General features: G+C 47.5%; 1 protein-coding gene across 5 annotated transcripts in view; it reads left to right on the forward strand.

Moving 5' to 3' along the window:
* Window positions 1–13,726, forward strand: part of RNF112 (ring finger protein 112) — a 37,892-nt gene that overhangs the window by 21,585 nt on the left and 2,581 nt on the right. For all 5 annotated transcript variants that reach the window (XM_084805219.1, XM_084805221.1, XM_084805220.1 and 2 more), the window contains 3 exons: window positions 5,960–6,090; window positions 12,509–12,562; window positions 13,248–13,322. In XM_084805219.1, the coding sequence (XP_084661345.1) occupies window positions 5,960–6,090; window positions 12,509–12,562; window positions 13,248–13,322 (260 nt within the window). The remainder of the gene's footprint in view (window positions 1–5,959; window positions 6,091–12,508; window positions 12,563–13,247; window positions 13,323–13,726) is intronic.

The following is a 13,726-nucleotide window of genomic DNA, read 5'->3' on the forward strand; positions in this document are numbered from 1 at the left end:
GGCTAGATCAATTCTAGCATATGGAGACTGCAGTTCCCCATTCCTTTTTATGCTGGGTTGTTTTGTTTTGCATCTCCTGGGGCAGAAGTGATATCTTCCCAAAGAAAACAATGCAGAAATCCAGGCCTTTTGATTGAGCTGTTTAAAATTTTCTCTGCCCCTGCCACCCAACCAAATGTATCAGAAAAGAATCCATGCTTTTTCTATCCCAGTGTTAATATTGTCAATTCAAGGTAGTTCTGAGGCCGAAAGAGTCATATTAAAAAAAACAAAAACCTGTAGTTTAGTCCAGTATTATTATCCAGTCTCCTAATGCTTTGTTTTGTATTTTAAAGAGAGGCTGTGCCTGGGGAGATGATAATTCTGTAGCCAAAATCACCTCTAATCTCTCCATAAGCATCCTCCCATTTCATTCCTGTGGGTGGGAAAGCCACTGCAGGGGTGATTTTGATGGCAAAAACACACCATAGGTAAAGGCCTTTGCCCTGCCTGCCCTGCCACTGCAATCAATTTTGTAGCCGGCTCCCTGCATTTCCATTAAAAGAAAACCCCAAAATACAACCCCACCACCACCCACACACACGAACATCTAATCCGAGCCTCAAGGTTGCGAAATACCATTTTTGCATGCTGCAGTTATACTTCCCCCTGATCTCAGTTGCTTTTTGTTGGTTTGGATTTCCAGCCAAAATCCGACACCGGCAAAACACACTTCGCACTGCAGGAAAGGTTAGTCAAGTTTAATTGCTCCCTCCCAGCCCAGATGCAGCATTCAGTTGCCTTCTGAAGTCCTGTGCTCCGCTGAATTGCATGCCTTGTATTTTTGCCCCATCAGATGAAAACGCCAAGTCAAGCGGGGGCTGAGCAGAGCGTGAGAGTCTATTGTTTCTAAGTATGTGGTATCACAAAGGTCCACTGTCTTCACCTCTTTCCCTGTGCTGATTCTTCCGAGTTAGCTCCTGACCAAACATCTGCACAGCTGCCCCCCACCAATGGCTGCAGCGGATAGCACAGCCCCCCCCCAGCTCTAGTGAAGCCATTCGTTCATTCGTTCAGAGAGCCAGTGTGGTGTAGTGGCTAGAGTGCTGGACTGGGAGTCGGGAGATCAGAGTTCTAGTCCCCACTCGGCCATGGAAGCTCACTGGGTGACTTTGGGCCAGTCACAGACTCTCAGCCCAACCTACCTCACAGGGTTGTTGTGAGGATAAAATGGAGAGGAGGAAGAGGATAATGTAAGCCGCCTTGGGTTCCTTGCAACAGGAAAAAAGGCGGGATATAAATGCAATAAATAAATAAATAAATAAATTTCGACGGAGGCTTTCTTAACGTACTGGCATTTTTCCCTAAGTGCCTCAAGCGTTTCACATGCATGGTCTCCTGTACAAGAAGGTTGTAAAATTGGCCAGTATTACTATCATTACGTTACAGATGGAAAACTGAGAGATGACGACCTGCTTAAAGTCATCCCCTGAGTATGTGGCTGGGTATAAGTTTCGACTGGAGCGTTCCCCTTTGTAGCACTATGCTACACTAGCTCACTTAAAGTGTTCAGACAGTGGTGCCATCAGGGGAGGACTTTCGGGCAGGAGTCTGGGCCCCCGCTGAGCACAATGAGCAGGAGGGACCCCCAAATGCAATAGGGCTGGCGTACCACATTTTGAAGGAAGTAAAGTGCCTCGGGAAATGGTCCAGACGCTTCAGCCGGTCCAAACTAGGGCAGTGAGATTGTTAATGGGGCTGGTCGACACGATCCTATCATGCCAGCACTTTTCCATTTGCACCGGCTGCCAGTCCCTTTCCAGGCCCAATTCAAAGTGCTAACATCAACATTCAAAGCCTTAAACAACTTGGAGCCAGGTCACCTCAAGGATCATCTCTTCCCATATGTACCTGCCCAGACCCTAAGACCATCTTCAGTGGTCCTTCTCCAGGAAGCCTTACCAAAGGAAGTGAGGTGGGTGGCTACCAAGAACAGGGCCTTTTCTGTTGTAGCACCCCAGTTGTGGAATGAGCTTCCCAGAGAGGCTCTCCTGACACCTACATTGTGATCTTTTCAGTGCCAGGTGAAGACCTTTTTTATTTTCCCAGGCATTAACACATTTCCCAGGTATTAACTCACATTAACACCCAATAGGGAGTATAAGACTATAGTGTAAGCCTATTAGGTTCAGAGTCTAAAATAACCTAACTGTATCAACAGCAGCAGAGAGACAGAGCAAAGTGGCATGAGAAGAGAAAGAGAGATGGGATGACACAGGGAAAATTATGTGGGTAGCACAAAAAGAAAGAGTGTGAGAGAGCGGCAGAGAGAGAGAGAGAGAGAGAGAGAGATGCAATGCTGCAGACACCCTCACATTTGGTTCTGGCTTCACCCCTGATTGATATTTCCTGTGGGTCAACAGCCCCTCATATAAAAAAGATTCCTCACCCTTGGTGTGGCACCTTCAGTGCCATTAGCCCTGGAACTCCAGGAAGAAGTCTGGCGCTCTGTGGTCCAGAGGGCCCCCAAACGACCTTCAGAGACAGGCGGTAGCATCCCCTTGGGGGAAAAACACACACACAGGAGTTGAATGGCTGCAGGCACGGTGTTCAGCAAAGTGTTGAGATGGCTGCAGCCACGTCTGTCACTACCTTAGTTTCCCAGAGCGCTTCTGGCACACTAGAAAACTACGGTGATGGCAGGATATTTTTTTTAAGGAGAACCAGTGTGGTGTAGTGGTTAGAGTGTTGAACTGGAACTCGGGAGACCTGGGTTCTAGTGCCCACTTGGCCACGAAGCTCACTGGCTCTTTGCCTAACCTACCTCACAGGATTGTTAGGATAAAATGGAGAAGAGCGGGGCCATGTATGCTGACTTGGTTCCTTGCAAGAGGAAAAATGGTGGGATATAAATGTAATATGGATGATATTCTGGAGGTGACGGACTCAACCTTGGGAGAGCTGCAGGTGGCAACGGCTGACAGGAAGTTCTGGCATGGGCTGGTCCATGAAGTCACGAGGAGTCGGAAGTGATTGACCGAATAAACAACAACATAAATGTAATAAATTAGTAAATAAATGGGCACCCTTTCTCATTTCAGATGCCACCTTGTAAGCAGGGCCAACTGAGGTGGGCCAGAAACAAAGTGACCAGGGTGGTCCTGGCATTCACCCCACCATTTCTTCCCTCTGGCTTACCACTTGGCACTGGGATGGGAACAGTTCCTTTTCCTTCTTCTTAAAAAACAGTTTCACTGCAGTGGATGGGCTGTTCAGCCATGCACCAGCTGAGCTTCCTCAGGCACATGGATGGGCAGCTCATCTACTAAAGTTACCCCTTCCCTTATTTTATTTATTTACTTAGGGTGCAATCCTATGGGGATAGGTGGCTGCCTTTGAACTCGGAGGCAACCATCTATCCAATGCAGGGCAAGAGAAGCACAGAGGGGATCATTCACCCCTATCCAGAGGGGCTCTGGATAGGGGTGAATGCTCCTTCCTTGTTCTCCTCGACCTCTCAGTGGCTTTTGATACCGTTGACCACGGTATCCTCCTGGACCGCCTGGAGGGGTTGGACATTGGGGACACCGTATTGCGGTGGTTCTGGTCCTTCCTCTCCTGCAGGTACCAGAAGGTAGCACTGGGAGAGGAGGTTTCGGACCCGTGGCCGCTCACTTGTGGGGTGCCACAGGGTTCCATCTCCTCCCCGATGCTATTTAACATCTATGTGAAGCCGCTGGGGGCTATCATCAGGAGGTTTGGGGTGCAGTGTCATCAATATGCGGATGACACGCAGCTCTACCTCTCATTCAAATCTTCACCAAGGTTGGCCGTAGAATCCCTGTCCAAATGTCTGGAGACGGTGAGTGGCTGGATGGGGAGGAATAAGCTGAAGCTGAACTCTGACAAGACTGAGGTACTTTTGGTGGGAGACAAGAGGAGGCTAGGGGATGTTGACCTGGTGTTGAATGGGGTACGGCTACCCTTGAAAGACCAGGTCCGCAGCCTGGGGGTCATTTTGGACTCCCAGCTGTCCATGGAGGCTCAGGTGTCAGCTGTGAGCCGGACAGCGCTGTATCAACTCCATCTGATACGGCACCTGCGCCCCTTCCTTCCCGACCATCTGCTCCCATCGGTAGTACATGCCCTGGTCTCCTCTCGTTTAGACTACTGTAATGCGCTCTATGTGGGGTTACCCTTGAAGACGGTTCAGAAGCTGCAGCTGGTACAGAACGCGGCGGCTCGCCTGATTAAAGGCAGCCGCCGGCGAGATCACATCACTGCAGTGCTGAAGGAGTTGCACTGGTTACCAGTTGTTTTTTGGGCCAAATTCAAGGTGTTGGTTTTGACCTTTAAAACCCTATATGGTTCCGGCCCAGCCTATCTTAAGGAGCGCCTCCAGCAGCACCAGACAGGCCGCTTAACAAGATCAGCCTCGGATGGCCTTCTCTCTGTCCCATCAGCCAGGACAGCTAGACTGGTGGGGACGAGGGAGAGGGCCTTTTCTGTGGTGGCCCCCACTCTGTGGAACTCCCTCCCTAGGGAACTCCGTCATGCCCCCTCTTTAATGAGCTTCCGTCGTGCATTAAAAACGTAGTTGTTCAGGCAGGCATTTGGGGTGGGTTAGGGTATTTTAGAAAATGTTTTTATTGTAGAATTTTATTGTTTTAAACTGTTTTATTGTATGTTTTACATCGCCCAGAGTGGCTGGGTGACCAGCCAGATGGGCGATTAATAAATTTAATAATAAATAAATAATAATAAAAATTCTCTCTACACTTCTCCTGCTCTGCCTTTGCGTCTAGACAGCTGATTTCTGCTGTCTAGCTGCGGGAAGGCGGAGTCGGGGAGGAGGCTGCCCGACAACACATAAGATGTGTCGTACTGGCATTTCTGCCTTCCCTGCCCCGGAACACCACCCAGAACACCCCGTTTTGGCCACTCTACACTCTTCTTCTGAGCCCGGAGCGTGGGACCATTCCGTGCTGCCTGAGAGGCAGCGCAGAAGCGGGGGAAGTCAGTTCTCCGGCAACGGACCTCGGAGCTCTGAGACTGGTTCCCGGAAAACCACATATCCTACGGCTGTCTAGCCACTGACATAGGATTGTGCACTTACTTATTTACTTACGTACTTACATACAGCATTTATATACCGCTCCACATCTAAACAGATTCCAGAATGGTGAGCGATACAAGATAAAATGACAAAAAGACAAAAGAAATAAAACACCATATTAAAAAGTGTTGCTTTTAAAAACAGAGTACCAATAAAAACCGTCCCTTCCCAACACCCCCTTGTAAGCTACGAGTGGAGGAGAGCAGGGCACAACCAGAGCAGGTCCAGAACTTGCCCTCTGCCCTCTCATACCATGCAGCATCTGGAAGGGGATTCCTTCCTTCCTTCCTTCCTTCCTTCCTTCCTTCCTTCCTTCCTTCTTCTTCCTTCTTTTTAAAACACAGTTGTGGAGCAGGAGGTACACCGTTTGGTGAAGTGCCTGCCCAGACAGCTCCACCAGCCACTTGCATCCTTTGTTTGGCTGAGCGGGGTGTGCAACTCTTGCTGGCTTACTGTTTTTTAAGGGGAAAAAGGAAGGAAATAGAATCCTGACACTGCCTAGAGGCGGGGAGGAAAGCAACGAGAGTATCAGGGCTGGGGGAGAAAGGTGGGCAGGGGAAGTGCAAGCTGACCAAAGCGGAGGCTGCATTTCCAGAGCAGACAGGGCAGGACATCTTTCAAAGAAAGGAAAGTGGCAATCCCCAACTTTTATTTTACTAATTAATTATCTTAATATTTCCAGCCCTAACTTGTAATTAATTTCTGTTAATGAAATGAGAGATTCTCAGAATTTTCGCTGTAAACATGACTTCCTGGTCACTCAAAATGTCTGCATTATCCCCTATGGCCACCAGGGGGTGCAGCTGTGCAGATGTCCTATATATCCCACTCCTTCGTCTGAACTGTTTGCATTATTTCTTCCAGACATGGATGCAGATTTTAGGGAATGCCTGAAGGATTATGGGAATAACATAGCCAGATCAGCTGGAAAGCTTCTAAAGAGAAACCGAGAGGGGACGCCCCTCGCGGGGGCACAGCTTGCAGCCAAGATAAAGGTGAGAGAAGCGGAATCAAATGTCCGATGTGGACAGACCATGGATAGCCGCACCTGTTGAATTTCTACCTGTCACACCACCCATTTAGGTACAGGGCCTCTGTTATGCCAGAAAGGAGATGACACCCCTAGATGGATGTGGGATTAGGAGCATGGGCAGGGAGAATATGTGGAAAGATCTGGAGATCACGTGGTCATGTTGGTACTGTTAGGGTTGCCAACTGGCCAGGAAAACAACTTAATTGGCATGCTCCTGTACCTGCAGTAGAGGTTTGATCCACTACAGTCAGGTGAAGCTTTTCATGGTTCAAAGTTAAACACGAGCAACCACTTGCTACCCTCTGGATGGACATCAAGCTTCTATTGAAGGCACATTACTAGGGGGCTGGTTGAAAAGCTGGCAGCTCTCGTGTCCAGCTTCGCCAGATGTTATCCAGGGTAACAGAGGCCAGTAGAAAACGATCCAGGTTTTTGTGTGATGCTATGTTTCATTTATGTGAAGAAGGGTTATGCTGGGAAGGACGGCTGCTGGTGAGCATGGCATGGACTGTCACCCCCAGGAGCCGTTTCAGCAGGCTGCACAGTGGGAAATGAGAAGAGAGCTGCCGCCATGCCACCAAGCCTTGGAGAGCCAGCGTGGTGTAGCGGCTAGAGTGCTGGACTGGGAGCCGGGAGATCCAGGTTCTATCCCCCACTCGGCCATGAAGCTCACTGGGTGAATTTGGGCCAGTCACAGACTCTCAGCCCAACCTACCTCACAGGGTGGTTGTTGTGAGGCTAAAATGGGGAGAAGGATTATGTACGCCACCTTGGGTTCCTTAAGGAGGAAAAAAGGCGGGATATAAATGAAATGAATGAATGAATAAATAAATAAGCCTACTGAAAAACTACCTCCCCCCCCTTTCCCCTCCCCATTCCTTTTTCCTTGTGTGCTGTGTCTTTTTAGATTCTAAACCTGCAGGCAGGGACTGTCTTGTTTTACTGATTGCAAGTAAGTTTGCTCCAGGAGCCCTTTTTTGGCTGAAGAGCGGAATAAAAATACTTAAAAAAAAAAAATAACAAAGTGGTATGTGTAGAAGAGTGCATACTAGGCATAGGAGAAACTCACCAGTTTCAGTCCGAAAATTATTGTCACACCCGCCCGGTATCCCATGGTGGCTGTAAAAACGATCCACGAGTTCTGAATTATTTTGGGACATGGCCCAAGTCATTCCACCACCACCACCACCACCCTTTGCTGATCCCATCTTCACTGCCTACCGGGAGAAGGGGAGAGTGAACCTCCCCTCCGTCGTGGAATTTTTTATTTATTTACCTATTTATTTCTTACATGTTTATACCGACCAACAGCCAACACTGTCTTTAAAACCATAAAATACCAGACAGTAAAATACAGATGATAAAATGCGATATACAAGTTTAAAAATTTGAAGCTAAAATATAAAAGTAAAAATAACTAGCAGGAGCTAGCTGCAGTGCAAAATTTTAAAATACAAGATTGGCTAAGAACGAACTGGAAAACTGCCAATTCCTGGGAGAATAAAAATGTCTTGTTGATGGGAGGCGTCGCACGTCAGGCCTTGTCTAGGTCTGGCACCACAGTGTGGCTCTGTGGTGTCATTGGCGTCCGTCAGCGTGCCAAATGTTAGCCATGAGCATGAGCTTACCTCACCTCCCCCACATCAGGACTTGCTGCCAAATTCAGGTTATTGATGGGACTCAGCAACAGCCCCTAACAGGTATTTTCATTAGTGCGGTGCTGAAAATTTCTCCCCCCCCCCCCGCTCTTTTTCTTTTTACCATTCTCATTCAATTTGGTAGAAAAGAAATTGCTTTTGAAAAGAAATTCAATGGTGAAGAAAATTTCAGAGAAATTTTCATGATTTGGAGTTCCTTACATAGGAGGTAGCCAAGCAGTGTGCCCAAGTATCCTGTTTTTCATTCTACAATAATCTCTTCAGCAGCCTGTAGCCTCCTTGGCTTCCCACACTTCAAACAAAGCCCCGTGGAAGACATCATTAGGTAATCCCCCCCATAGGGTTTTTTCAGATCAGGAAGTGCAGGCCCTCTAGGAGACTGCAGAGCATTGGAGAGATGCGTAATCGAAAGAAAATAGAAAGAGATGTGTAACAGACAGAAAAAACGCAGCACCCTCGGCTGCCCTGCAGTAATTAGGCGAGCTCAACACCCCCCCCAAAAAAATACTTTTAAAAACACCCTGAGAACGAGGCAGAAAAATGGAAGCCTCTTTCATAGGGGAAGAAAACTTTCAGGAAATTTTGGCTCAGCACTAGCGCCACCTCTTCTCTGAAGCTAGGCACAACAATGCCCCCTGCACTGCGGTGGACGCAAACTGGGGGCCAGCCTGACAATGCAGTTGGTGCTCTCTCCAATTGCAGTGGGAGCACACACAAAAACCAAAACCCCTTAGGAAAAAAAAAAGTTTTGCTACAACCCCTGCCTATGGTAAGTCCTACCTGTGAGAAACCACTGAGAATTTCTCCTCAATTCTGAAATTGTCCCCCCAGTTTCTCTTCCCACAAAAAGGGTAGAGAATCATAGAATCATAGAATAGTAGGGTTGGAAGGGGCCTACAAGGCCATCGAGTCCAACCCCCTGCTCAGTGCAGGAATCCAAGTCAGAGCATCCCTGACAGATGGCTGTCCAGCCTCGTCTTGAAGGCCTCCAGTGTGGGAGAGCCCACCACCTCCCCAGGTAATTGGTTCCATTGTCATATTGCTCTTACAGTCAGGAAGTTTTTCCTGATGTTCAGCTGGAATCTGGCTTCCTGTAACTTGAGCCCATTCTTCCTTGTCCTGGTCCTGCACTCTGGGATGATCAAGAAGAGATCCTGGCCTTCTTCTCTGTGACAACCTTTCAAGTACATGAAGAGTGCTATCATATCTCCCCTCAGTCTTCTCAAGGCTCAACATGACCAGTTCTTTCAGTCTCTCTTCATAGGGCTTTGTTTCCAGTCCCCTGATCATCTTTGTTGCCCTCCTCTGAACCCTCTCCAGTTTGTCTGCATCCTTCTTAAAGTGTGGTGCCCAGAACTGGACACAGTACTCCAGATGAGGCCTAACCAGTGCTGAGTAGAGGGGAACTAGTACTTCCTGGGATTTGGAAGCTATGCTTCTATTAATGCAGCCCAAAATAGCATTTGCCTTTTTTGCAGCCACATCACATTGTTGGCTCATATTCAGCTTGTGATCGACAACAATTTCAAGATCCTTCTCACTTGTAGTGTGGTTGAGCCACATATCCCCCATCTTGTAACTGTGCATTTGGTTTCTTTTTCCTAGGTGCAGAACTTGGCATTTGTCCCTATTAAATGTCATTCTGTTGTTTTCTGCCCAGCGCTCCAGTCTATCCAGATCACTTTGAATTTTGTTTCTGTCTTCCAAAGTATTAGCTATCCCTCCCAATTTTGTGTCATCTGCAAATTTGATCAGCATTCCCTGCACCTCTTCCTCCAAGTCATTAATAAAAATGTTGAAGAGCACTGGGCCCAGGACTGAGCCCTGCGGTACCCCACTCGTTACCTCTCCCCACTTTGAGAAGGTCCCATTGATAAGCACTCTTTGAGTCCGATTCTGTAGCCAACTGTGGATCCACCGGATCGTTGTTTCATCTAGCCCACTTTGAGCTAGTTTGCTCATCAGGATATCATGGGGCACTTTGTCGAAAGCTTTGCTGAAGTCGAGGTATATGATGTCTACAGCATTCCCATGGTCCACAACGGAGGTTACTTGATCAAAAAATGAGATCAGATTTGTCTGGCAGGACTTGTTTTTGACAAATCCATGTTGGCTTCGAGTAATCACGGCATTGTTTTCAAGGTGCTTCCAGATGGATTGCTTTATGATCTGCTCCAGAATTTTCCCAGGGATTGATGTCAGGCTGATTGGTCTGTAGTTCCCAGGCTCCTCCTTTTTACCCTTTTTGAAGATAGGGACAACGTTAGCCCTCCTCCAGTCATCTGGCACTTCCCCCGTCCTCCATGATTTCTCAAAGAGAATAGACAGTGGTTCTGAGAGTTCTTCTGCCAGTTCCTTTATGACTCTAGGATGCAGTTCATCTGGCCCTGGAGATTTGAACTCATTCAAAGTAATGAGGTGTTCCTTGACCATATGCCTGTCGATCTCAAGCTGCAATCCTGCCCCTTCAGCCTGTACTTCGCCTTTGCCAGGGGGGTCATAGACCCTCTTTTGGGAGAAGACTGAGCCAAAGTAGGAATTGAGCACCTCTGCCTTTTCTTTGTCATCTGTTATCGTTTATCCATCCTTATTTAATAGGTGAACCACCATTTCTTTCCTCTGCCTTTTACTATGCACGTAGCTGAAGAAAGCCTTTTTGTTGTTTTTAGCATCCCTTGCTAACCTCAGCTCATTCTCAGCTTTAGCCTTCCTGACCCCATCCCTGCAATTCTGTGCTATCTGCCTGTACTCTTCCTTTGTTACTTGGCCTTCTTTCCACTTCCTATATGTGTCCTTTTTTGTTTTCAGGTCATCCCTAAGCTTTTTGTGAAGCCACATTGGCTTCTTCTGTTGTCTTCCACCTTTTCTTCTTGTAGGAATTGCTTGTGATTGTGCCTTGAGAATTTCCTTTTTTAAAAGCTCCCACCCATCTTGGACTCCTTTTCTCGCTAGCATCGCTTGCCATGGGACCTTACTGATCATTGTTCTGAGTTTATTAAAATCAGCTTTCCTAAAATCCAGGGAACGCATTTGACTACACTTGGCTTTTGCTTCCCTTAGAACCAAGAACTCAAGTACAACATGGTTGCTTTCCCCCAGAGTTCCTGTAACTGCTACTTTATCCACTAAGTCATCTCTGTTGGTTAGGATCAAGTCAAGGATAGCCGATCCTCTAGTTCCTTCCTCTACTTTCTGTAGGAGGAAGTTATCCGCCACACAAGTCAGGAATTTCCTGGAGGGGCCATGTTTTGCAGAATTTGTCTCCCAACAAATATCGGGGAAATTGAAGTTCCCCATTACTACTACATCATGCTTCCTTAAAACATTGGCTATTTGCTTTTCAAAAGTTTCATCCTTGTCTTCTTCTTGATTGGGTGGCCGGTAGTAGACTCCGACCACCAGGTTCCTTTTATTCTTTGCTCCATTTATTTGAACCCAGATGCTCTCGATGGGGCTACCAAGCTCCTCCTCCTGAGAAGTTTGAGAGGCATTTGCGCACACCTCTAAGGGTGTTTCTACATTAAGCAAAACCACCTGCAAAAACCCACATCCTTTCCAGGGCTTCCTGCTTTCGGTTTCTTTGCAGGATTAGGAAGGGCTTCTTTACACGGCAGACACATGGTTGGAACTGAGGGAGAGCCTTCCTCCCTCCTTGGCATGTGTGCAAAGGAGTGGGGGGGAGTCTAGTTTTCATAGCTTAACTTCTGCTGTACTGTTTTCTCACAGGCCCCAGGAAACTTCTGACTTACTTCTGAGTAGCCATAAAATGTAAGATTGTGCTGTAAGTCTGCAACCCCTTCGCACACTTATGTGGAAGTAAGCCGCATTGAACTCAGTGGGACTTACTTCTGAGTAAGCATAAGATCGCCTGTAAGTCTGCAACCATCGGCACACTTAGTTGGGAGTAAGTCCCATTGAACTTAATGGGGTGCTCTGAAACAACAAAGGGTGTTGTTTCTGAGCTTGGTGGGGTGGGGGATCAGATGTGTCTCCCTTCATTACAGGGAGGCATTTTACCCTCTTCTCCCTCCAGCTGAGAAATGCAGAGGCAGGAGATGCAATCGGCAGGCCAGGAGACGCAATCTGCAGGCGATTCTGCCCCTCACTCCTGTCAAATCTCATCCTGACTGTGCCCCCAACAACCGAAAACGAATGCCCACAGCAGGCAGACCCAGCAGTTTCTTCTGCTATTGGAGAATTTCACAGGGAGGTCGTGATGCTCCCGTTCTGTGAGCTGGAAAAAATACCACATTTTTTGTGTTTAGGGAAAACATGAGATAGGCTGGAGGAAATGGCGGGAGACACCCTGGAGGGTAACGGCGTCATCTAAAGAGCCCACAAACCTCCGAGAGAGAGAGTAATCTCAATAGCAGGATAATTTTCATTTCTCCTGTGTTTATTGTAGTGTTCTGACCCTGCCTCTCGCTTTGTTTTGTTTTAGTGGTGATATGCTCCAATGTTGTATTGTGTTGGTTGTACTGATTGTTTGAGTTTCAATGTCAGCCACCGCCCGCGGTGATTTTGGCCTCTGTTAGGGCCAAAAGCCCTGTTAGGGCCAAAATAAAGCTCTGTTAGGGCCAAAATAAAAATGTGTGTGTGTTTTTATGGATGTATTGTCCATGGTACTGTGCAGTTGGGAGGTGGCATTTGAGTATATCCTGTTATTTGTGCGAGCTGGTTGTGAATCTCATCCTCAGATGTCGTTCCTTTTTTGCCTTTCAGAATTTCTCAGCTCTCATGAAGAAATATCAGTTTGGCTTCTCCTCAGTGACACAGGTACCAGCCTCCCCATTCCTCACCTTCATGAACCAAGGGATGATGCTGTCAACCAAACTACCTGTGCAAGCTGTGCATCTCCTTGCCTGTGGCTTAGTTCAACTGTTTGTTCTCTGCTCATACAGAAGCTGCATTTTAGTACAGTGCAGCCACCAACCAGGGCATAGCCTGAAGGCAGGTGACACAGCAATCTGTGTGCAACACAGCAGGTCTGGGCCTGGTCAGTGCTTGGATGGGAGACTACAGCTGGATCTACGCATAGCAGCTTTACCATTATCATACTGCAGTGATAACTATTGGTGCCCATTGGTGTCATGTGCACCAATAATTATCACTGCAGTACGATAAGGGTAAAACTGCTATGTGTAGATTCAGCCTACCGGGGAATCTTGTCACACATTGCTATAAACCCCATCATGGAAGGAAGATGGGCTGGAAATATGGCCTTCTAAATTTGAGGTCCATAGGGAAAAAATGCAGCTTCTGCTGATGGTGGAGGTGTCCGCTGCTCAGGAAGTGATTGACATGACATGAGCAGGAATAGTACCTGCATCAACCCTCCAAACCTGCCTTCCTTATCTCCTTCTGCCTCTTCTAGTAACAGGATTGGAGGGGGACTCCAGGGAGAACGAGTATCTTCCATAGTCGCATTTGCCATTTTTTCGTTCCCTTTCTCTTCCTATAGATGGCCATCACCTTACACAACTTGGACACCCAGGAAGCCCTCAGAAAGGAATTTGCAGAGTTCATCAAAGACCAGGTAGGAGAGGAAGGCGTGTATTTTCCCCTTTTTTTAAAAAAAGTGCATGTTCCGTTTAAAACAAGGCAAGCGCGGGGGGGTGCACCTTGTTTTAATGCAAAATTGCACTCCTCCTGTTTTAGGGGCTATGTTTTTCAGTGTCTTCAACTGAACCATAGCTTGGGCATGGAGAGAAAGAACAACAGATTTTTGACAGTGGAGGGAAGGCAGCAGGGTTTAAATAATGTTAGGATGTGATGGGGTGGGACAGAAGTTGCCTGGAATGGTGGTGGTTCATGGGCAGGTCTCCAGAGGGTTGGAGGATATGTTGGAGGATGGAATGTCCAGAAGGTTCATTTCTCATTTAGATGGAGAAACCTGGCAGAGGGTTGCTTTAGATCAGTCTTCCCCAACCAGGTGCCGTC

This window comes from Heloderma suspectum, chromosome 6 (genome assembly GCF_057233095.1).
Source record: "Heloderma suspectum isolate Gila_16-S chromosome 6, 16-S_ref, whole genome shotgun sequence".
In the NCBI taxonomy this organism is placed as follows: Eukaryota; Metazoa; Chordata; class Lepidosauria; order Squamata; family Helodermatidae; genus Heloderma; species Heloderma suspectum.